Below are 23,134 nucleotides of genomic sequence, written 5' to 3' on the forward strand. Positions count from 1 at the left end.
GTCTTATAGTCCAATCCGAATAATATTGACACATTCACTAGGGGAAATGCTCCCCTTCAATCGTCGGTAATGAAGCCTCAGTTTGATCTCCCAACCTTTCAGCTACACGATTGGCAACGCTGAAAGACCATATCGGACGTGCCGCGAACCTAATGGCTTGCTTTCTCGGAAGCACTAACGCTTCGCTAGACTTTGCTGAAGACACTGTTCGTGCTAGTTCAAAATTCCCTCGCGAAACGAATTCAAAGTGCCGTAATTATTCGTTGTATTTCAAATACATACATCGGGCGGCCCAATACCCCGTGTTTTGGCAGGTATCAGCCATCCGCCATTGACAATTCTGGAACCTTTCGGCTTGGCCGAGGCGGCCGGCGCTAAAATAATTTGGAATTGACACGAACCTCCCGAGGCCCACTATCGTGGCCAATGCTCCGTCGGTTTGTTTTGCTCAAACTTGAGAAGAGTTCGGCAGATTGCTAACCCCAGACGTTCGCGCCCGCGCCTTGACCATTGGGGTCTGCCAAAGGGAGCGCTCGCTTGTTCAAGCCTTCGTCTGGCCTTCAACCCCACTCCCACATGGGTTCTGATTTGAGATTGGGCTCACGGTCCTTTGTGCCTTGGAGTTGTATGTCTACAAAGCTTGAATCTCATTGACCATTCATCCTCTATCGGCTGTCAAGGCAAGACCTGCGGACGACAACCACATGCAGCAACTCGCAGCCGAGAATGCGATGGTACGCAGTCATGGCAAGCGATGGTTGGAAGTCAGCTGAGAAAGAGCAGTGCAGAGGGTGTAGATGAAACTTATTGGTGCTAGATGGTGATTTCAATTTACGTCTGCCTTTTCAAAATTCCCATCTCCTTGCAAGAACCGTTTTGGAATTTTGCTACAACCCTCTCGCAAAGGCGTCGAACTAGGCCATCTCCAACTATCCACGACCACCCACCCAATCGTGAAAATGTCTCAGCGACGCTTCAGCAGTAGGAAACTGCCTGCGGTTTCTGCTACTCCTTCCCCTAATCCCGCAGATGAACAGGTCTCTGTGGCAGAGGAAGAACCGACTTCAACAGGGGAAGATACTAGTTCTACTGAAGAAGAAACCTCCACCACGGAGGGAGAGCCTGCTGCTACTGAGGAAGAGCCTGCTGCTACGGAGGAAGAGCCTACTGCTACGGAGGAAAAGCCTGCTGCTACTGAGGAAGAGCCTGCTGCTACGGAGGAAGAGCCTACTGCTACGGAGGAAGAGCCTACTGCTACGGAGGAAAAGCCTGCTGCTACTGAGGAAGAGCCTGCTGCTACGGAGGAAGAGCCTACTGCTACGGAGGAAGAGCCTACTGCTACGGAGGAAAAGCCTGCTGCTACGGAGTCAGAAACTACTGCTCAAGAGAAAGGTTCTGCTCCTGGAGATGAAAGCTCTATCGCGGGAGACCCCATCCCCGAGGGGCCACTTCCAATTGCGACAATTTCAACTTCGAATTTGGCTCTAAGTCGCAACTACAATTGCGTCCAGCTCGTGGAACCAACAGAAGACGGCATCGCGTCATATATTGTTGAGCTCCAGCCCAATGTTGATTCGGAGGAGATCACAGAACATATCCAGCGGATCCAACAGCTCTGCGCGGAGACAAGAGAAACAAGTGTTGGAATCGAAGCACATTTGGACACCGTCATCTCTGGATACGTGGGTGTCTTCACTCAAGATCTTATCAAGGTAATCTCGAAGGACAGTGTGAGTAATCTACGTTCCACATATGACAAACCTAATGGCGTTTTTGTCTGATTATGGCTCACTAGGATATTGTACGCTCGGTGACCACGAACCAGGTCGCTGAAATGTATGGCGATACAATTATCATGAAGACGGCCAACTGGGGGGCTTCTCGGATCTCTTTGGATGGTTCCAACTGGAAGCCCTCTCTCAAAGCCGATGGAAAGTGGCCATATCGTGTTTCACGAACCGAAAAGGATGGAGATAGGACTGCCATCTTTTTGATTGACGAGGGAGACTTTGACAGCAGTGATTTTGTAAGTTCAATCGCTCTTTACATGAGTCTTCTAAATCCCAATCTTGTATTCATTACTCATGCCCCTTTTCAGATCCAACCGAATCGAATTTTGGCAGGTGACTGTGCCCAAACAACCATTCCAGCCAGCCACGCTAGCATGATGGCGAACGTGATGGCCGGCGACACTTTTGGACTAGCCCGGCGAGCCAAATTTTGGCTGCACAATACGCCTAAATTAAGCAAAGTCTCAGCTCTGCTTGCATGGGAAGCTATCGCTAAGTTTGACTTCAAGGAAGCCAATATCAAGGCCGGTGCCGGAATTATGTGTTTGCCTTTTGGCTTTGCGGATACGCCCAAAGAAAATCATCCGTTAGCTCGGGCTCTGGCTTATCTTGTTCACACTAAAGACATCAAGGTGGTTGTGGCAGCACCGAATAACCATGTGAGTATCCTGAAGAATAAATCCAATGTTTTTGCTGATATTTGATTCTTAGGTACATGTCGAAGAGTATCAATGCTTCCCTCAAAATGTTGAGGAATTGATTTTGGTCGGCGGATCCTGTCAGCACAATAGACTTGCCTCGACATCTGACTGGAGCAACAGTAAGTTGCCTCGAAGCAACCAGTGCCACGATCAATCGAGAGATAGTTTGGAACTGACCTCCATAACAGAGATCACACTCTACGGCCCAGCCGAGGATATTCCCGTCGTGAAGTCCGCTTTAAGCCAGTCAGAAACCGAGAACCCATCTACTTGGACTAGGTACAATCCAAACAAAGGCACAGCCATTGGTAACTGCTTTGGTGAGTGCCACGTCTTTCTATAAATATCCAATGTCTTCCGTGTGCAGAGGTTTAATATCAGTTGCAGGTGCTGCCCATGTCTGTGGAGTTATTTCACTTATATTGTCGGACGATGATTACGCCGTCAAGCAAGCACAGTTAAAGTCGGTTCTCATGGCTCGATTCTCGGAGACAGCAGAGATAAAAACTGCAGGACAGGTTCCCATCAGAGTTCTCAAGAAGTTCATGCAATCCGTCAAGAAACAAAGCAAGTCACATCTGAGCAGCGCTTATCACGTTTCCACGGAGGCTCCCGATAACACTACTTTGACAATCCAGCGTTTAGTCAGTACCGGTATCCCTTCATCCCCCCCTCAACGGAGTCCTAACCAAAGCTCACAGTCTCTTGGAAAATACCAAATCAAGCTATGTGACGCCGATAGCGTCAATCCGACCATGCTCAACGAAAGCCAATTTGCAGAGCTCATGGCTACGCTTCAAGCTGAAACACCCGATTTCAAAACCATGGCCACGATACTTAGGAATGGCTCCTTCGATGGGCAAGGTGCAGTTGCGAAGGCAGTTTCCCAGGTAAGAAGGGTTACAGTGTCTTGGGAACTGAGCCAGGGATCCCGCTTGCAACATGTAAAGCAGAGAAATGCTGCCGGGGGGCCTTAGGAGCTGTGGTGGGAAACTGGAGAATTGTGAGCCTACATTGATGGATGTAATTGCAGGAAATAGCCCTGGAAACTTTTGCTGGATTGGCAGTCATTCAAGTTTTAATTGAATTTATTTATTCTACGTCCATGCTATCCATTATAGATGGCTTCCAAGGTTACGGCAACAGCGATCTCGCAACTAGGTAAAGCGGTTTTGCAATCTCCAGGGCTGTCTTCGTCGCATGTGGAGCGTAGATCTCATACTGCCAAATGTAGCACGTTTCTCTATTCGCTGCATATCCTATTTTTGTAAACCATTCTCTGTTATGTTTTGGGATGTACGCCGGTGTGGTTTGCAACTGTTACAATATACGGTAAGGTATACGTTACCGTATACGTATCACATTACAATACTCAATTCTGGGGGCTGCGGACTGTAGCTCGGGTGGGGCTCCGGGGTGGCGTGCGTCTGTCAGGAACTATTGCAGGGGCATAGTGATCCTTCGGCAAAAAGCACGCTCCCATTTGAAGCGAGAAAAGGCAAAGGCCAAGGTTCAGCCCACCGGTGTCTCCGATTGCTCTAAATAGATTATACGCTAGCATAATGTGTTAGAATCAGGGCAAACTATGCCTCGCAATCGATGGCGCAAGGTGTGGTGGAGTGAGATGTGTCTTGAACTCAAGGGGCCTAGATTTCGAAATCTTGGAGCCAAACTCCCAGGTATAATGGAAGAATGAGCCGAGTACCTAGGTAGCAAGTAGCAGCTGAGGGGAGCACTGGTTATACGAACCGAGAAGCTTGTTGATATCGCAATCAGCGAAATGAATAGTATTATAAAACATGACTTGGGCCCCGAAGTGCTGAATATCAACCTAATTCACCTTGCTTATTTCCAGCTTTTAACCAATTTCTTCTTGCCGAGATGGTCCTACCAGTCCCACAGCTTGGCGATTTTATCACCTTTCCAGCCACTCCAACCAACTCAGTGACTATTGGCTGGTATCAAACCAAATGGACTTGGCGTGAAGAGGAGTACTATTGTGCTCCATGCTTCACCAGAGGCAAAGATACTACAGATTTTGATATAGGCTGTAAGTTAACACGATCCACCCGTTCTCTTCTCGTTCAAAAACCGGCGAGTCTGTCTTCAAGTTCTCTTTAGAGCTGACTATATCTTAGATCCAACCATCATCTTCATTGCCCGTGAATGGGCTGATCGGCTCTATCATAATGCGCCTGGCTGGACGGGTTTGAAGAATCTCCACATCATGTCCTTCTTGGGAGCAAACGTTCCAGCGGATTTGTCCGATCAGTGGATTGAAACCAAAATCTCGCCCCAGTTCTTCTACGGGCAGGATAAGAAGACCGATGCCACGTTCCGGTGGATTGTTTACCACCCGGCTGACCGTAATCCGGCCCAGGTATATTCTCTTCGCGGCTCGCATTCGTGGTTGATCTAGATAATTGGAAGTGATGTGGCTAACGTTGGTACGTGACACGAATAACAGGGACGTTTTGTCAAGAATGGAACTCAGCGAGTTGTCAGCGATCTCATCGGAGCGACTCCTGCAATCAATATTCCAAACGTAGGCACTATCGCCTTCGACGCGGAGACAGCAAAGAGGGTCAATTCCTGGGGCGTTAGGATTTTGGGTAATAAGCTACATCAATTCGGTCACGAACCGAGTAAGGAGTACGAGCTGTCTGATGATGATATTGAATCCATTAAGAATGACCTGATCGCACAATTGAAGGGCTACACTGTTGAGAAGGGCCAGGAGACTAAGAACCCGACAAATCCGGGGATTTCAGGGTTGACAGTGAATGTTATCCCTGAGGCCGAATCTTCTAAGAAGCCTGTAAGTCAAAACGGACCCATTTTGATCTTTCTCGGATTCAGTGTTACTAACATGGCGTGCAATTAGACTACCAGTAAAACAAGACAGGCGTTCATTGATAAGAGTTCGAACCCACCTATTCCAATCGAGAAGCCAATCGAGAAGCCAATCGAGAAGACAACCGACAAGCCCATTTCTGCTCTTAAGGGCCCTCCAGGCCCCACCAAGAAAAGCCAAGTGGCACCAGCTCCAACAAACCGGTGATCTTGGTCATTTCTCAGCAAAGTGTTTTTGATCAAACAAGCATTAGTCATTCAGTCAATCTCATAATACAGTCTTATTGCAATTTAATCTCGTGCCTGGTCAAGGCGCACTTGAGTGTTTCGCCGGATCTCACGTTGTAAAAACTTGAAGATACCTATCTGGAGAAGCTTCCAAGGTTCTTGAAGCACAAGCCGTCTTCAATATAAACTGGCGTATGATCTCAAGGTGAAAATAAGGCGACAGTTATCAAGCACCCAACGTTTTCTCTTTCAAAATAAATGTATGGAAAGCAGTGGAGTCAAAAATGTGAAGATTCGGAGTCAGTTCTGCGAGTACATAGTATTCGTCACTTCAAGTTTGTAGATATCTTTCAACCGAAGTAGCAACCAGGAGGCGCCGTACAGCATAGTCACTTTCTTCCCACACAGGGGCCCAATTTCCCCACCGCCGATCGCGGTTGCCGATGAAAGTTCGTCACAACCTGAAACCAACCCTGATCGGCGGGCCCTGAACATCACCCGCCCTGGCTCTAATTTTGATTTTATTCAATTTCGAGCATCAGTGTAGATGGAAATGTTACTTGATCTCTGTGCTCCCCCGAGAATAAAAACTTCAACACGAATACGAGTGTCTATTATTATTGTTCTGCCTATTCAGCTGAAAACCCACCCAGCCATCGACTAAGCCGCTAGCCCCGACCGATAGCTCCCGAATTTGCGGTGTAATTTATGATAAACCCCACATTCCTATGGCTATGTGTTCTTACTCGTATTCGAAAATTATGCAGTTGTACACGTAATGCTCGGTTGCTAATTGCAATGAGTTTCAATTCATGTTTCTTTCTTTCTTTCTTTTTTCCTCCAGTACTCCGTGCAGCCATTCGAATATCTGCAGAATTTATACTGAATTTCCGTTCGGACTCGGTGTATAGTGGATCACTAACGTATTCACGCTTCAATAGGGCAGAGGGTTGAGTCCAGGCAATACTCTACAATGCCATCAGTTGTAATCCATAATGATTAAAGTGCAGCCGGTGGCTAATATGCCTAGAAGGGTAGTCGATGTTATCTTTACTGGAATGATCCTTATTTTGGCCCAACATTGCTCTTGTGCCGCGAAATCATGCATATGCTTATTTATTAAAATGTGACTTTGATATAGTTCTTATATGCTTTATAGCCTTTCAGGCTCTTATAATATTGCAGACCTGCAACAGTTTGCTTGCTCAGCTAGCACGTCGAGTATTAGGGATGACTTTTATCTGTACAGCCTAAACCACAGAGGCTGTCCTAGGGTTCACAGAAATTCTACGATCATCCACAACATTTTGTTAAATTACCATAATTTAATAACCATTAAGTTTTGGTACAGCACCAGTCGGATGATCAGTATAGCTTACGTTCTGCCTTAACCCTCGGTTTCGTACCTTAAGTACCTTGATATACTTCTGCGTTTGTTAATGCTGTATCTTTAAATATTGCTGCAGGAGAAGAATATACCTATTACTATTCTGTAAATAGGTCTTTAAGGTCTTGATTTTAGTTTTAAGGCGCAAGATCTCTAAGCTAACTTTAGCCAGGTCGTTTAATTTTGACGGTAAAGGAGCTTCTGACATCTAAATTTTAGTTATAATTTGCTCGGCCTATAAGAGTATTAATTTACTTTAGTAATCGCCTTGTATCGGTGCCGAAGTAGTGTAGTAAGTTATTTAGTCTCTTTGGCTTATTATACTTCAGTAGCTATCGTAGGAACGTAAATCTGGTAGGCTTTAGTTTTGCCGGGTCTTGATAAGTTAAATGAAGGGTGGGCTTACAGCAGCCAGAGTCTTTTAATCAACGTTAAACAACGGAAATTTACACTTCTTAATTAAAATTAGTAAACAATAACTAAGTAAATTTATTAGACTTCCTACAGTCTTTATTACGGAATAATTAGTCAAAGAGTGCTAATAGTCGTAAATACCGAGCAGAATGTAGAAATATTGTTACAGAAAACCGTAGATAACCTCAGCTTATCTAAAAGACTATCGCTTTAAATATAGCTTAGTTACTTCTAAATTCTTTTAAAGCACCTTTTATATATTATCGTTGAAAACTAGGCTAAAGATTTTAGAAGACGAATTTAGGTTTAATAATCGTATATACAAATTACAGTTGATCGCTATTTGTAGTAAAAGGGTCTATATCAGTCCCTTCTTCTATTAACAAGATATTTTTTGTATGATATAAACTCCGTAAAATTGTAATACTCTGGATCAGGCCTACTTCCCTTTTGGGCCTAGTGCGATCCTCGCAGCCTATCTGCGAGGCCTCACCTACTGTTTTCCTCTCTTCTCCACACTTAGTATCGCGTATTCAATGCACTTGTTTCTCACAATAGGCCTCTATTACATGATACTAAGTGTCTTTTCGCCTTTTCAACCCCTTTTTCGTCCTGACTGGGCCATTTCGACGCATTCCGACGTGTCATAACCGACAGCAGGACTCACCATCTCTCACCTCTCGTCTGAGCAAGTATGCCTTTCCAAAAGCACCGCTGACAGCGAGAGCACCTTGAACACCTTGAACCCCCGAACTGACTGAACCTCCTGAACTGACGAGATGTCTCAACCTAGAGAAGAACCCGTGGCCGGTCCCACTGAAGCCGGTCCCTCGAATGAACCCTCACGACCTGTGACCCGTGGATCACGACCCCAGCTAGTCTTCTACGACAAGAAGGACGAGAACAAGGTCTACAAGATCCACAGCGCGAAAGACCTCGCGATCTGGGTGAAGGATGACCCCAAGTTCGCATATAACGCTATCCTTGAGAAGCTTAAATTCTGGACCAGAGATCGCAAGAAATACCAGAAGGAGATGGCTACTGACCGAGAGGAACTGACCAGGGCCCAAGACGAGACTAATCTGGCTCTAGAAGACCTAGAACGAGCCCGCAAGGACCTTGAGGAGCAAGATGAAGAAGCCGGAGAGCGAATCCGAGCTGCCGATAAGAAGGCTGAACATCTTCAAGAGACTCTCAATGACCTCCGAGCCGACGAGGTTCGACTGATTACTAAATTGACCGCGTCTGAGAAAGCAGTCGCTAAAAATGAACGCGTTATCCGACGCCTCCGAGCAGAACGTGATAAACTGGCAGCTAACCTAGTCGAAGCTAACCGAGCCCGTACTCGTACATCGACTGCTGCTGCAGATGTCCCACTCCCTACGATCGAGGGAAACCAGAAGCGATCACCTAAGATGCCGGATCCCCTAATGCTCTCGGATGGCAAGGAAGTTCGATAGGAAAACTGGCAGACCGGTATTGAGTTCAAACTTACTCAGAATGCAGACTGGTTCCCAACCGCACATTATCGGATTCACTACGTCTCGACTCGATGTGAAGGACGTGCCTTGAAGCACATCGGACCCCGTCTACACCGAACGTCGACTAATCGATACACTAATGCAGAGGATATGCTGGAGCATCTGGCAGAGATCTTTGAGGACCCGAATCGCAAGGAGAACGCACGACAAGAGTACGAACAACTGAAGCAGAAACCGAAAGAGGAGTTCGCAGACTTCATCGCAGAATACTCTCGTCTCGCAGAGGAAGCTGAGATCCCTGTTGAAGACCGCAAGCGAGGACTCTATCGCAAGCTTGTCTGGCGACTCCAAGACCGCGTGACCCAATACATGATCGATCCGAGTCTCACCCTCCAAGACTTTGTACGCCGATGCCAGGACACTGCGACTCAGTTGAACATTAATTTCAAAGATAACCCCCCACCTGCGAGAGGTGGCAGTGGCCGAGGAGGAACAGACAAGAACAAGACGACTGGAACCGGCTCTCCCTCAACCTCCCCTCGTCCTCAGATAGATCCTGCAGAGCGTGCAGTCCTTCTCAAGAATGGCCAATGCTTCTACTGTCGAGGAAAAGGCTATATGGCTAAGGACTGCCCGGAAAAGAAGACCCTCGCCGTTGCTGCTACTGGAAATATGTCTGCTGCTGCTGTAGCTGCTTCACCTGATCCCCGTCTTGTCGACATAGAAAGCGAACAGCCGGCAAAAGAGTAGGCCTAGGGCAAGTCTCCATCTCAGGCCTCTCTAGCCCTGCCATACGTATAGTTGACCTACGAAAACTAGTTTCAGGCAATAGTTTACTATTCAATACAAGAATCTCCCTGAACCAGAAAGCTGTGGTCCTCAAAGCGTTGGCAGATACCGGAGCAGATACATACCTCTTGATCGACACAGACACCTTTATCCTCATGAAATCCCTCGGCGTGATAGCTGAACGCCTACAGGACCCGATACCACTTATCGGATTCGATGGCAGGCCAGCAGACCCCGTCACCCATATCACCCACCTGACGCTGACGATCCAAGGTTTTCGCCAGGTCAGCGCGCAGTTTATGATCACCGGACTAGGACATCGCCAAGCAATTATCGGACGACTGTGGTTCGAAGAGACAGGAGCTCTCCTGGATTATAAGAACCGGAGGATTATCATACCTGATAAACCATCGTTGACAGATATCGTCAAGACGGGACTTGAACAGAAGATTCCCTTGCAGATATTAAAACGACCTCCTCCGTCTGAGAGTCACCAGGCTGACGCAGATCGCCGCGATAAGGCGATGAAGAGGCAGGAACAGGAGCCTCGACTTAAGAGGAGCTACAATAGCTTATACGAAGAGGATACAACGAGGAAGATGACTCGAGCACTTATCGGAGAAAGTATACCGCTTCAATTACGCTCTCCATCCCCAGACAACCGTTTGAAATCTAGCGCGAACGAGATTGCAGCAATTAGGGGCCCAGGCTTCCACCGATATATGCAGAAGAAAGAAAATGAGATCTTCATCACCAGTATCTATGAAATCGACCATATCATCTCCGAGAAGACGCAACACTCAGGACCGGACTACATACCGAAGCAATATAAGGCATACGCAGATGTCGCGTCGAAGGCTAGATCTGATGAATTACCTGAACACCGAGATATCGATTGTCGCTTCGACACTAGAGATACCAAGTTTACGCCTGGATACTGCCCTCTTTACAAGATGTCAAAGGAAGAGCTAGAAGCCGCAAGGGATTATATCAACGAAAACCTCGCCAAGGGATTCATTATACCAAGTTCAGCACCCTTTACTTCACCTATCCTAATGGCGAAGAAGCCCGGCAGAGGACTGCGCTTCTGTGTCGACTTCAGGAAGCTCAACGCGATTACCAAAAGGGACGGTTACCCCTTACCACTGGTGGATAAGCTCCTACAGCGAGTGAGTAAGGCTGTGATCTTTACAAAACTGGACATTCAACAAGGTTTTCATCGGATCAGGATGCATCCAGACTCAGAGGACCTAACAACCTTCAAAACAAGATACGGACAGTTCAAATACACAGTGATACCGTTCGGTGTGACTAACGGACCTGCGACATTTCAGCGCTATATCAACGACACGTTGAGAGACTGTCTTGATATCTACGCTACAGTGTACGTAGACGATATACTTATCTACAGCGAGTCTCTCGAAGAGCATAAGGAGCATGTTAAAGCTGTCCTAGAGCGTCTCCGAAAGGCCGGACTGCAGATTGCGTTGCACAAATGTGAATGGGAAGTAACGTCAACGAGGTTTTTGGGTTTCATCGTTAGCACAGAAGGAGTGTCTCCAGACCCAGAGAAAGTTTCTGCAATTACTGACTGGGAGAGGCCGCAGACGGTGAAAAGCGTGCAGTCTTTCCTTGGCTTCTGTAACTTCTACAGACGGTTTGTGGAGTAATACAGCAGACTTGCGAAGCCTCTCTTTAATCTGACAAGGAAGGAAGTACAGTGGCGATGGATAACAGATTGTCAGGAAGCATTCGATGCACTCAAACGCAGGATGACAGAAGCACCAATCCTTCGACATTACGATCCCTATCTTCCAACATGCGTGGAGGTTGACGCTTCGATAGGGGTAATCGGAGGCGTCCTTTCGCAATTACACCCTGACAAATTCTGGCATCCAGTCGCGTTCTTCTCCAAGACTATGGACCAGACGCAGCAGAACTACGAGATCCACGACCGGGAACTCCTCGCTATTGTTTATGCACTCAAGGAGTGGCGACCGGAGCTAGAAGGACTAAGGAATACTGACGAATTCGATATCCTGTCAGATCATGAACCGCTGAAGTACTTTTAAACTAAGAGAATCCTGAATGTACGACAAATACGGTGGATGCAGTTACTGGCAGGCTATCGCTTCCTTATTAAGTATCGCCCTGGAAAGGACAACGTACTAGCTGACGTTCTCTCTCGAAAAGACCTTATGACCGCCAGAGAACCCGAACAGCATATCCTACTTCCTCCCTCCCTCTTCGAAACTCGAACCTCCCTTGCCGAACCTCAAGCTAGCGTACCCGACGAGTCACAGCAACTCCCCGAAACTTCATCTATCTCTTCGCTGACTGGTAAAGTTGTTGAACAAGCGAAGCAAGCGAACCGAGTACATAAAAGTTTACAGAAGTACCGGGATCAGGTTAGGAAGTTAGAACAATAGACAACAGAGGATAGTCTGCTATTACATAAAGGGAAGCTTATTATACCTGATAATGGGGATTTGCGTGCCCGTCTGCTAGATGAGATGCATCGGTTACCTTCAACTGCCCACCCTGGCGAAGATAAGCTCTCTCAGCTTTTCCGCACACGGTATTACTGGCCGGGATAGACTGCGGATGTTCACCGATATATCGACAATTGCCAGATTTGCAAGAGAACAAAGACGCGGCAGGACAGAGCTCCTGGGCTGTTACAACCGTTGCCTATCCCGACGCAACCCTGGCAGCATATTTCGATCGATTTCTGCTCTCTCCCGAAGGACAAACACGGTTTTGACAATGTGACGGTCGTCGTGGATCGATTCAGCAAAAGGACTATCTCCATACCGTGCTACAAGACGATTACTGCACCTCAGGCCGCGCGCTTGTTCGTCGATAACGTTCTTCGCTGGACGGAAACCCCTGAAACTATCGTATCCGACCGCGGACCCCAGTTTATATCAGACTTTTGGAAGACGTTCTGTAAAGTCCTACGCATTAAACGAAAGCTTTCAACCGCACACCACCCTCAAACTGATAGTCAAACAGAGATAGCAAACAAGTATATAGAACAGAGGCTGCGTCCCTACGTGAATTACCATCAAGACGACTGGTCAGAATACCTCTGGATGGTAGACTTCGCAGTTGCATACCTCCCGAATTCCTCAACAGGAAAGTCGCCATTCTTCATCGAACGCGGATACAAACCTAAGATGTCATTCGATTAGAAGGACGAACTCGCCTCAGAGGAGGCCCGGGATGCGCAGACCTTCGTCGAACACTTACATGAGATATAGACCCAAGCACAGAAGCAGATCGCCTTAGCGCAAGACCGTCAACGCCGATACGCGAACAAGAAGCGCAGAGAAGTCGATTTTGAGAAGGACAACTTAGTATACATTACCACGAAGCATATAAAGATAGATAGGCCTAGTCGAAAGCTAGCAGAGAAAGCTGTTGGTCCATTCAAGATCCTGAAGAAGATTAGCAATGCCTACGAGATCGAACTCCCACCAAGCATAAAAATACACCCTGTCTTTTCTCCAGACAAGCTACGGAAGGCATCAAATTCGTCGCCATTAACAGGTCAAATACCAGATGCACCTCCCCCGACTGAGATACTCGGTGAATTAGAAGAAGATGTAGACGAAATACTAGACTCACGACTGTACTATCGAAAGCTTCAATATCGCGCAAGATAGACTGGGAGCAACGACAACAACTGGTATGCAGCGACGTCGTTCAAGAATGCACCCCTGAAGCTCATGGACTATCACGCACGGTATCCCGACAAACCAGGACCTTCAATTCGACTACCAGACTGGGTGGCAGCTGCTGCGAATGACGTCTATCTGGAGGACCATGTTGACGACAATAAACCGATTCAACGAGGCTGAATCGTGTTTTGCGAGGGGGTAATGTAATACTCTGGATCAGGCCTACTTCCCTTTTCGGGCCTAGTGCGATCCTCGCAGCCTATCTGCGAGGCCTCACCTACTGTTTTCCTCTCTTCTCCACACTTAGTATCGCGTATTCAATGCACTTGTTTCTCACAATAGGCCTCTATTACAAAAATGAGAAATATCACGAAATGAAATCTGACAGAAGTCTCGGAGATTCTATAACTACTCTAGCATCCTTAGCTAAAATAGTACGCCGACTGAGCACAACTCGAAATAGACTATAAAAAAATCAAGATCCTAATGCTTTATAGTATAGCCCCTCGTTAAGACACTAATAGTTATGCTGCTTTATATATTAATATATATACTTATCTTAGGGTACGGGTAATCTATTGAAGAGTTTAAACCTAAAACCCGATATATCCAGCCAGCTTTCTATATATTATTTGAAGGAATAGATCTTAAGTTTAAGTTTTTATCCGGTATATTTCTAGCCTATGCTGACAAGGAGGACAAAGATTACTAGAGAGTCTAGAGCTACAGGGAGCCCGATAATAAGATTCGGGGATTAGAGATATTAATTAGGCGTATTCTGGATATTCTCTATAAGAAAGGCCTTTTTATCAGTATAGAAGGCTTTTTATTAGGAGCCGCTATAGCTGCTATAATAACATTAATCTTAGAGAAGACAGATATAGGCGATATTTCTCCCTGGAAGATATGTAAGCCGAAGTCTATTTGAATCGACTATATTGCTTATACGTCTTTTTAGGTATATTATCAGAAGCTCTACTTTACAGTATACCTGGGTGGCTTTAGGCTAGATAATAAGTACTATAAAACTTTCTACTCTCTGAATATTAAGATACCTATATTTTATATAATTGGTGAGCTTGTAACGGCAATGCCTAGGATCATATGTTATATAATAGCAATATTAAAGTTCTAAGAAGGTATCCGACTATGATAGAAAGAAAAGCAAGCCCTAACTTCTCTGTATCAAATATATAGACCTCTTGAACCACTAAAGGAACAGCGGTGGAAAGGGAAAAAAGAATGGCGAGCCCGTACGCTATAATAGACAGATAAAAGCTACAATAGGCTTAGTAATAAGTTAAACCCTAAATCCCCTTACCCACGCCCCAACTAACATTTTGCAGCATGCTCGGCTCAGGACTCCGGAAGGAGCTGCCAAAACTCAATCTTCGGTATCGAAGGCTCGTCGTCGGTCAGCGTCTATAATCTGAACACTGTGGGGTCGGACAGTATGGTTGTTATTGAAGGTAAAAATGTTGCGAAGCAGTCGGACAATGCGAATGTTTTCAATGAGAACATCGCACTCTTCAGAAACTGAATCACCGCCGCACGCATGCCAGTGGTCAGCCCAGATCTAATCTGGGACCGAACAGAGTGTATTACGATCTACTGGTAACGGATCTATATCATAACATTGTGTATATCCTAGGTAGTATTAACTAACTAGTAGTAGAACACTGCTAGTACTACCTCCTCTATTCACATGAAAGCATATACTGTGTACGGAGTAAACTTGAACACATCATTATTACCTCCTAATCATCTCGTATCGCCCCTGTCTATCACAGCATCTCCAGCATTGGACCCGGTCATCTCGTATTCTCCAGAGCTGTGCCAGTCAGGTGTCAGTCATGTGCCCTCCTCCAATCCACCTGGGCAACCTCAACTTGAACATCAACTTCCTCAGCCAGCTCCACTGGACATTCCACTCTCCCCAAAATTGTCCCCTTTTTCAGCCTCGACAAGATCATCAGCCCAACCCGAAACTCCTCTCGCTTGTCTTACACCGATTCGGCCCAGAGTCAAACGCCATCTCGACGTGGTGCTCGTATCCGTCACGACTCATTGGCAGAACTAGGCCTAGTGGCGCATATCCCCCCCCACTATTGCTCACAACAGCCCTGCGGCTGGCTTTTCAACCTCTGCTTTCTGCATGCTGCGGCTCCAGGCCTCTCGTTTTTGGTCGTTTCCTTTCAACTTTACGAGCTCCGACCCGGTTCACTCGTGTGCCAGCTGCAGTGTGGAACCATGCAAATCCCGGGAATAAATCCAGCAAGGGACCCCCCTCGCGCCGGGGGGTGATCAATCACTTTTCGATCTTTTTTCCCCGAGCTCATATTCTCGACCCCAGCTGCTGCAGTCAGTCTTCCCCTGATTGCATCCTTCACTTCCTCTCTGCGTTCGTCTACTCCGAGTCTGCTCTGTTCTACCAACGACTCCCATCGACACCATGTTGGCGCTTCATACCGCCCTCTACGTCCTCCTGGGCACTGCCCTAGTCTTTGCTATCGTCGAACTGGGTCTATCCGCCTATGTCGTCTCGGGATACTCCGGTAATGCCGAAGAATGGAGCTGCGACGCCTTCACATGTGGCTATCACACTGTCAAGGTTTCCACGCCAGGGATTCTGGCTTTCCTGGTCTTCGTGTCTCTCTGGACGATGATCGTCTCGGTCGCCGCCGCCGTCTTGCCCTGGTTCTATGCGCGCAAGGGAAATGTCACCTCTAAGTTGAATATGACTCTGGGAATTTCTACTATCGTCGTTTACTTTATCACCTCCGTCTTTTGGTTGGCTTGCTTCGCCGATATCGTGACCATCTTTGGCGCCGGTAATGTCTATAATGATTACCTGAATGCGGTTGTTGCCTTTGCCGTCCTTCTTTGGTGAGTTCACTCCTGGTTTGATATCTGCATTTTGCTGCGTCACGCTTACATTTCAAAAATATAGGCTCATTTTCGTCGCCCTCGTCATTCTTACGATCCTCACTGCCGTCGGCGTCCTCGTCTCCAGCTGGCCCGGCCACCAGAATATGCGCCAGAACCGTACTTCGGGGACTGCCCCGGTTCATGATGTACCCATGAGTACTGCTCCCCCTGCTCCTCTCCCCGGTGCTGTCCCCTCTGAGCTATCTGCGCGCGATGCTGAGGCTTTGCATGATCAGGCACACAGCCAATCCCATAGTATCTCTTCGCCATCGGCCGTAAACAGTGCGGAGCTCGACGGGGGCAACGGGCATAAATACTAGTGGTGAGTCGTCACTACTTTCAACTCGAACTCGAACTCGAACTCGAATCTTCGACTCTTTGGTTCCGGGGTTGTATGTCCGGGCTTGCGACGATATTACACCTTCACTATATATCTGGGTTTCTGATTTCTCGTGGTGTTGGTCCTCTCGACGATCCGAATAATGTGTAATGGCTATGTGTGATGTGGTGGGATCATCCGTTCTGTGGATCTTGGAAGGATCATTTTGGTCCTACCGTGTTGATATGATCATTTATATCATTTATATCATTGTCTATTCTGTCCTATTCTACATTCTACTGATATCTTATTCTCTTCCACTTCCCCTTTCACTTGGGACTTCCTCTGCTTTCTGCACTGCTGCTCTATCTGAGCGAAGAATCTCTGCATTCGGGCATGGGCCTGGTATATAGGGCAATCTATGTCATAACTCGAATTCTGCGCACCCCGGCGCATCGCTGGAAACAGGGGTCGATTACCCGAAAGAAAACAAGAAAAGAAAAAGAAACGATCATATGTCCAAGATCAAGACCAATGCTCGCTCCATCTAAACCGCCGGCTTCTCCTCTGCCTCGGTCTCATCGTGGCTGTGCTTCTTCTTCTCCTTCTTCTTCTTATCCTTGGTTTCGGATTTCTTCATCGAGTCCGCCATCAACTGCTCGAACGCCATGTAATCGCCCTCTTCTTCGGGGTCACGCGCAGCCTGATATTGTTAGTATATGTTCATTTCTCAAGTCAACGGGAAGGGGAGAGGACATACCTTGGCGTAGATGTTACCAGCCAGGACCAGAGCGTGAGCACGCTCCACCCGCTTCTCCAGACGGATGCGCTTGTCACCCAGAACTTGGTCGCAGACCTCGCGCAGGACGCTCTGGATCTCGAACTTGCTACCTCTCCAGGCCGCAGCCAGGATCTTGCCGGTGACCTTCTTCTCATATTCGGCCCGCTTCTCATCAGTCCAGTCTTCGCCGCCACGCTCCTCCATCTTGGCCATTTCCTCCATGGTCATTTGAGCATCGATAGCCGTGGAGATGGTGGTCCAGGTCTCCTTGGCCAGAGTGCCTTTGTCCTTGAGACGCGAGAAGAATCCCGAGATACCCAGGAACTTCTGTGACTTCAAGAACGAAGTACCCTTCTGCACATATGTCGCACCGACAGCGTGGAGGATCTCCAGACCGAAGGACTCCATCTTCAAGTTCTCCACCTCCAATCGGATCTTCTCTTCAAAAGCGTGGGTGACATCGACGTTCTTATCAGTCTCAGTCCACACACTGAGGCGGTCCACCAGCTTGTTGGCGAGAGTGTTGACACGTTCCTCGCGGGCCTTTTTCCGCTCCTCCTCAAAGGCCGCAAGACGCTCCTGCTGCTCCTTCGACAGACCCTTCTTCTTCTCCTTTTTGCGAAGCTCCTTCTCTTCCTGGGACAGACCAGCTGCATCCATGCGCGCCTCCTCCTCGGATCGGTCCATCAGCGCCTGTTGTCCCCAGTTCCGTCGGGTGTGCTGGTACCGGAGCTTGGGACAGAGGTAGTTGAAGCCGAGGCTTTCTCAGGACCGGCGGGGGTGGAGGCGGATGTGGATTCCGACGCAGATGGCTTCTCCGTGTAGGCAGGGGCGGCATCGCTGGAGCCCTCGGCGGGGTGTTCGGCTTCACCGGCCTTGACCTCCTCGTCATGGACATGCAACTTCTCCTCGGCGGACTGGGCCAACTCCTCTTCCTCCATCTCCTGCATGGTGATATCCATCGTCGCGGTCAAGTCTTTCATGAGGGAGATCTCGCCGATCAGGTCGACAAAGGCCTCGCCGCCGAAGATCATGCTGAAGAACTCGGACGGGTCCTCTATGCGGTTGTCAGCTTGGTCCTCCAGATTCCGAGGGTAGGTATGAGGCCATCAGCCCATGATCCCAACTTACCGAAACCTCCACTTGGCTGAGCCTCTTCCTTGCCGAACTTGTCATATCGTTTGCGGAGATCTTCGTTGCTCAGAATTTGGTATGCTTCACCGATCTGGTGAAGTAGAGTTGGTATTAGTTTGGTGCGATGTGGGCGAAAGGTATATATGTCATCAGAGCTTCGCGTACCTGTTGGAAGCGTTCGTGGGCGGTCTCATCGCCGGGGTTCTTATCTGCAGAGATTACAAAGTGGTTAGACTTGAGATACTCATTCAAGACAAGGCTGAAACATACCGGGGTGTGTCACGATGGCCAGCTTGCGATAGGCCTTCTTGATCTCCAGCTCGGTGGCTGTGGGCTGGACGCCCAGCGCATCGTAGTAGGTGGTATCTGCGACCATGATGGTCGTGGGGGGGTATACAAGGGGGCAGAAGAGTGTCGAAAGACCAAGAATATCAGAGTGTATCCAAGAATAACCCAGAGGAAGTGAATATCAAGAATATCAAGAATATCAAAAGGTCAAAGAGGTTCGTGTTTGCCTGTTTTCCGCTACTTTTCTGCCGCCTCCCCGCGATCGGGCGGTGTATCACGTGTGTCCCCCCCTTTTAATTCGGCGATTTTCGTTTTCTTCTTTTTCTTCCTCCAGTTCCTCCTTTCTTTTTCTTCTCTTTGCATTTTCCATCTGCCATCTGCCCATCATGGGTTTCATTGGCAATGCCATCTACTACAGTTTCCATCCGTACCAATTGAGGTCGATCGTTCAATGGTAGACCCTGCCTATTTGTCCACGTGGAGAGTTCGAGGATCATATCGCTAATCGTCTCTCTCACAGGAAAGTTTGGCACAACCCCCCCTCATGAGCGTAATCCCGCCAATGAGACTCAATCTGAGAAGGATTGTTTCAAGTTCCTTGACTTGACTAGCCGAAGCTTCAGTGCTGTCATTCAGGAACTCCATTCCGAGCTGCTCATGCCCGTCTGCGTCTTCTACCTTGTCCTTCGCGGTTTGGATACCATCGAGGATGATACCTCGATTCCTCTCGAGACGAAGGAGCCCCTGCTCCGTGGCTTCCAAGATTTCTTGACTCAGGAGGGATGGAACTTCACTGGCAACCGCAAGGAGGAGAAGGACCGTGAGCTGCTGGTTCAGTTCCCGTGTGTCATCACCGAGTTCATGAAGATGAAGCCCGCCTACCAGGCAATCATCAAGGACATCACGGCCAAGATGGGTAACGGTATGGCCGACTACTGCCGAAAGGCTGAGCTGTCGGACGCCAGCGTCAAGACGGTCGAGGAATATGATGAGTACTGCTACTACGTTGCCGGCCTGGTCGGTGAGGGTCTCACCCGCCTGTTCGTCGAGGCCGAGTTGGCCAACCCGGCTCTCCTCGAACGCCCCCATTTGCAAAAGTCGATGGGTCTCTTCCTGCAGAAGACCAACATCATCCGAGACATCCGAGAGGACAACGATGATAAACGTCGCTTCTGGCCCCAGGAGATCTGGTCCAAGCATGTGGACAATTTTGAAGACCTCTTCAAGCCGGAGTTCAAGGAGGCTGCTCTGAACTGCAACTCTGATATGGTCCTCAATGCCTTGGAGCACGCTGACGAGTGTCTCTTCTACCTCGCTGGCCTGCGGGAGCAGAGTGTATTTAACTTCTGTGCCATCCCCCAGTCCATGGCTATCGCTACGCTGGAGCTGTGCTTCCGCAACTACGATATTTTCGAGCGCAACATCAAGATCACCAAGGGCGATGCCTGCTCTTTGATGTTCGCCTCTACCCAGAACCTTCGCGTCCTGTGTGATCGCTTCCGTGACCTGACCCGGAAGATCCACAAGAAGAACACTCCCAAGGATCCCAACTTCCTCAAGATCAGCATGGTCTGCGGTAAGATCGAGAAGTTCATTGAAACTATCTTCCCTTCGCAGAATGCCGAGGATGCCAACCGTCGGGTCCAGGGTGTTCTCTCCGAGGAGCAACAGAAGAAGCGGGAAGAAGATGCTGAGAACAAGAATGACGTTTACTTCATGATGGCACTCATGGGCTGCATCGTCCTTTTCGTCGCTGGCACTATGATGTTCTTTGCCTGGATGATGGGCGCCCGCTTCGATCTTGCGTTCCAGGAGCTCCTGAGTGGTAACTTCCGGCCCTCGGCGCCATCCGCATCCGCCATTCATGAGGATCTTTAATTCACCCAACCACCTCACAAACTACCCTGTACATCTACGGCGTTACGACCTACTGCTAATCTTCGATTCCCCTCCGGTGGCCTTGTTTTATTATTCCCCCATTACCCAGCTACCATGCTTCGCCACCGCAGCCACGATGTGTATTGATAATAATTTACCATTTTCTCTTTCTTCGCTTTTCCGTGCTCACTGACCTTGACCTCGTTGGATTTGTTCGAATAGGATTGGGACCCTTGAATCGGGTTAGCACGGATGTCAAATTGCGATCCGGCCCTCCAATGGCCGAGGTCGTGCCGAAGAAGTGCTGATATTATTAGGAGATTCGTCTCATTCACCAGTGATGTACTAGATTTGTGTTCTACGGTTCGCCGAGATAGCACACGTCCATTGAAGATCTGGCACATACCATATACTTGGGTGTATATGGTACATAATGATGCAGTATTCGTAAAATTTTCAAGTCAATCAATCAATCAATCAATCAATTCAATCAATTCTTGTCCTTTCCATTTTGCCCGCTCCTTTTGCCCAACTTAAAAAGTCCATCTTGATCCAAAGACAGTATGCCAGCCGAAATCAACGCATCTTCATGACTGCAGTAGAACGATTTGGCGCAAGTCTGTCTCCAACTGAACCGGACAACATGATTTCTTGACATCCATCTTCCTAAGCCTCCTGAAATATGCATGAACCGACATCAATCCTCACCTATCAAATCCCCCCCTCCAGATGAATGATTGCAAATGCTTTGAAATCGGGCCCACCCCACCGAATCAGAAATCTCTGCTTTCTCAGCGCCCCCGGATTCGCCTCAATCAATGTATTTCATATCTCCCTTAACTCTGATTTAATCCCCGCAAGCCTCTCTCCCAGTAATAAAGGACTCTCGCGGCCGATAGCCGGCAGTCCAAATTACCCAACTGCCGTCTCATGCGTGGTCTGCGAAGTCTCATTCCCCACCAGCTCTCCGGGCTTCCTCTCGTTTATACTCTGCATCTTCAAGACATCCAATCACCATGGCTGGCAAAACGAAGCCTGACACAGAAAGTTCCGGGTCTTTACCCCCGCTCTCCGCGAGTGACTTTCGCGCATATAATCGTATGTCTGAACAGATGGAGGGTTTTGTAAGTTATCAATTTAGCCGTGTTCGTGCGAGGAGTTGGTACTGATGAGTAGAGCAGCATAGTCACTTCCGTTTGACTTGGAATCAGCTTTGGGAGGCATGTAATGCCACGGGCAAGCGCCCTGCGGGGCTATCAGCCCGCCAGATGATCATGATGGGACTACAATTTTGCTCGCAACTCGACTTCCACCATTCTATCGAGGAGCAACATATTTTCCCAGTGCTTGCGAAGAAAATGCCAGAGTTCAGGAAGGAATTGGATCTTCTGAAGCAGCATAAACAAATCCATGCTGGCCTCGAGAAGCTCGAGGCTTACCTTGAGAAATGTCGCTCCGGCGAAGGAGGACATGCGCCGTGAGGAGGTGCGCCGGCTCATGGAGGGTTTTGGTAAGGTGCTCTGGCAGCATCTTGATGAGGAGGTCCAGACGCTCAAGGCGGAAAATATGCGCCAATATTGGTCTGTTGAGGAAATGCGCCGCCTACCTATGTGATTTTTTTTCAAGTTATTCGGTGGTTTGATTTATACCCTCGCATCTTTCTACCAGTTTTAATGAAATTGTGAATACATGACTATTTCAGATATTGTTATATTTGTAGATTTTCTCTCCGTCAGCTGGTCAGCAGCGATGAAATTACCTGCCAGGGAGGCAGAATTGAAATCGGCCTTTTGTCCTAACCCGTATGTTGCGATAGAGAAGCATCGTGAGACATTGACTCGGTCTACTTGACGCATTCGGGATGGGGAAGCCCACTGATATCGTATCTTGAGCTTCCGACCGACTGCCAACGCGGTACACGATCACTATTATAATATCTTACTTTGCCATCAGCGAAATGCCACTAGCTACACTGCGTGACCATGGCCATCATCCTCGATTCACTGATCGACACATGATCAGCACCACGAGGTAACTATCCGATTAATCCGCGCTTCTCAATTGCTGATTGAGCAGCTACACCGCTGCAGTGACGATCGAAGCATCTATTGATCTTCATGCACGATTGACTTGCCGTGCCACGATGTCCGAATCCATAGGCAATCGTTCGCGGCGTCTCCAACGCGCATCGGTCGGGTCAATAAAAGAATTGGAGGCTGCCACCTTTGACTAGCCAAGAAATGATCAACATAGTGCGCCGCATTCGTCAGTTGCGAGTCAACAGTACTGTACTCCAATCAGGATTGGTGGTGGGGGTGTTGGTATGCAAGGGGTTGACAAGGAATGTGCAACTCATCCGTTCATTCTCCTTGGATGACGAGCCGTAGCCTATCAAGTACGCGTGACTTCAGTCATTGCCTTATGATAATACTGTTTGAGAAAGGCGAGCGATTCCAAATGCTTTCCGAAGCCGTTGTAGC

The 23,134-nt window shown here is 48.1% G+C and overlaps 8 protein-coding genes across 8 annotated transcripts; 7 read left to right on the forward strand and 1 right to left on the reverse strand.

Moving 5' to 3' along the window:
* Positions 1 to 959: 959 nt before the first annotated feature.
* On the forward strand, positions 960 to 2,494 carry N7509_008124 (uncharacterized protein; the record flags this gene model as incomplete). The annotated part of the gene is made up of 2 exons (XM_056632761.1): positions 960 to 1,730; positions 1,796 to 2,494. 2 exons carry the CDS (start codon positions 960 to 962, stop codon positions 2,492 to 2,494), a joined length of 1,470 nt encoding a protein of 489 aa, XP_056488312.1.
* A 347-nt stretch (positions 2,495 to 2,841) lies between these two features.
* Positions 2,842 to 3,468, forward strand: N7509_008125 (uncharacterized protein; the record flags this gene model as incomplete). Its single annotated transcript, XM_056632762.1, has 1 exon — positions 2,842 to 3,468. The coding sequence occupies one exon, from the start codon at positions 2,842 to 2,844 to the stop codon at positions 3,466 to 3,468; it is 627 nt and encodes a 208-aa protein (XP_056488313.1).
* A 904-nt stretch (positions 3,469 to 4,372) lies between these two features.
* Positions 4,373 to 5,552, forward strand: N7509_008126 (uncharacterized protein; the record flags this gene model as incomplete). Its single annotated transcript, XM_056632763.1, has 4 exons — positions 4,373 to 4,541; positions 4,630 to 4,871; positions 4,959 to 5,309; positions 5,376 to 5,552. The coding sequence occupies 4 exons, from the start codon at positions 4,373 to 4,375 to the stop codon at positions 5,550 to 5,552; spliced, it is 939 nt and encodes a 312-aa protein (XP_056488314.1).
* Positions 5,553 to 8,152: 2,600 nt separating this feature from the next.
* N7509_008127 (uncharacterized protein) lies at positions 8,153 to 9,604 on the forward strand (the record flags this gene model as incomplete). The annotated part of the gene is made up of 2 exons (XM_056632764.1): positions 8,153 to 8,824; positions 8,873 to 9,604. The coding sequence occupies 2 exons, from the start codon at positions 8,153 to 8,155 to the stop codon at positions 9,602 to 9,604; spliced, it is 1,404 nt and encodes a 467-aa protein (XP_056488315.1).
* A 6,174-nt stretch (positions 9,605 to 15,778) lies between these two features.
* On the forward strand, positions 15,779 to 16,574 carry N7509_008128 (MARVEL domain-containing protein; the record flags this gene model as incomplete). The annotated part of the gene is made up of 2 exons (XM_056632765.1): positions 15,779 to 16,212; positions 16,277 to 16,574. 2 exons carry the CDS (start codon positions 15,779 to 15,781, stop codon positions 16,572 to 16,574), a joined length of 732 nt encoding a protein of 243 aa, XP_056488316.1.
* Positions 16,575 to 17,120: 546 nt separating this feature from the next.
* On the reverse strand, positions 17,121 to 18,864 carry N7509_008129 (DnaJ domain protein; the record flags this gene model as incomplete). Its single annotated transcript, XM_056632766.1, has 6 exons — positions 17,121 to 17,276; positions 17,334 to 18,047; positions 18,095 to 18,411; positions 18,486 to 18,579; positions 18,654 to 18,697; positions 18,759 to 18,864. 6 exons carry the CDS (start codon positions 18,862 to 18,864, stop codon positions 17,121 to 17,123), a joined length of 1,431 nt encoding a protein of 476 aa, XP_056488317.1.
* A 298-nt stretch (positions 18,865 to 19,162) lies between these two features.
* Positions 19,163 to 20,654, forward strand: erg9 (bifunctional farnesyl-diphosphate farnesyltransferase/squalene synthase; the record flags this gene model as incomplete). Its single annotated transcript, XM_056632767.1, has 2 exons — positions 19,163 to 19,193; positions 19,297 to 20,654. 2 exons carry the CDS (start codon positions 19,163 to 19,165, stop codon positions 20,652 to 20,654), a joined length of 1,389 nt encoding a protein of 462 aa, XP_056488318.1.
* Positions 20,655 to 21,670: 1,016 nt separating this feature from the next.
* On the forward strand, positions 21,671 to 22,135 carry N7509_008131 (hemerythrin domain-containing protein; the record flags this gene model as incomplete). The annotated part of the gene is made up of 2 exons (XM_056632768.1): positions 21,671 to 21,778; positions 21,836 to 22,135. 2 exons carry the CDS (start codon positions 21,671 to 21,673, stop codon positions 22,133 to 22,135), a joined length of 408 nt encoding a protein of 135 aa, XP_056488319.1.
* Positions 22,136 to 23,134: the final 999 nt, after the last annotated feature.

This window comes from Penicillium cosmopolitanum (assembly GCF_028827165.1).
Source record: "Penicillium cosmopolitanum strain IBT 29677 chromosome Unknown utg000008l:1.0-4398992.0:1.0-4402845.0, whole genome shotgun sequence".
Taxonomy (NCBI): Eukaryota; Fungi; Ascomycota; class Eurotiomycetes; order Eurotiales; family Aspergillaceae; genus Penicillium; species Penicillium cosmopolitanum.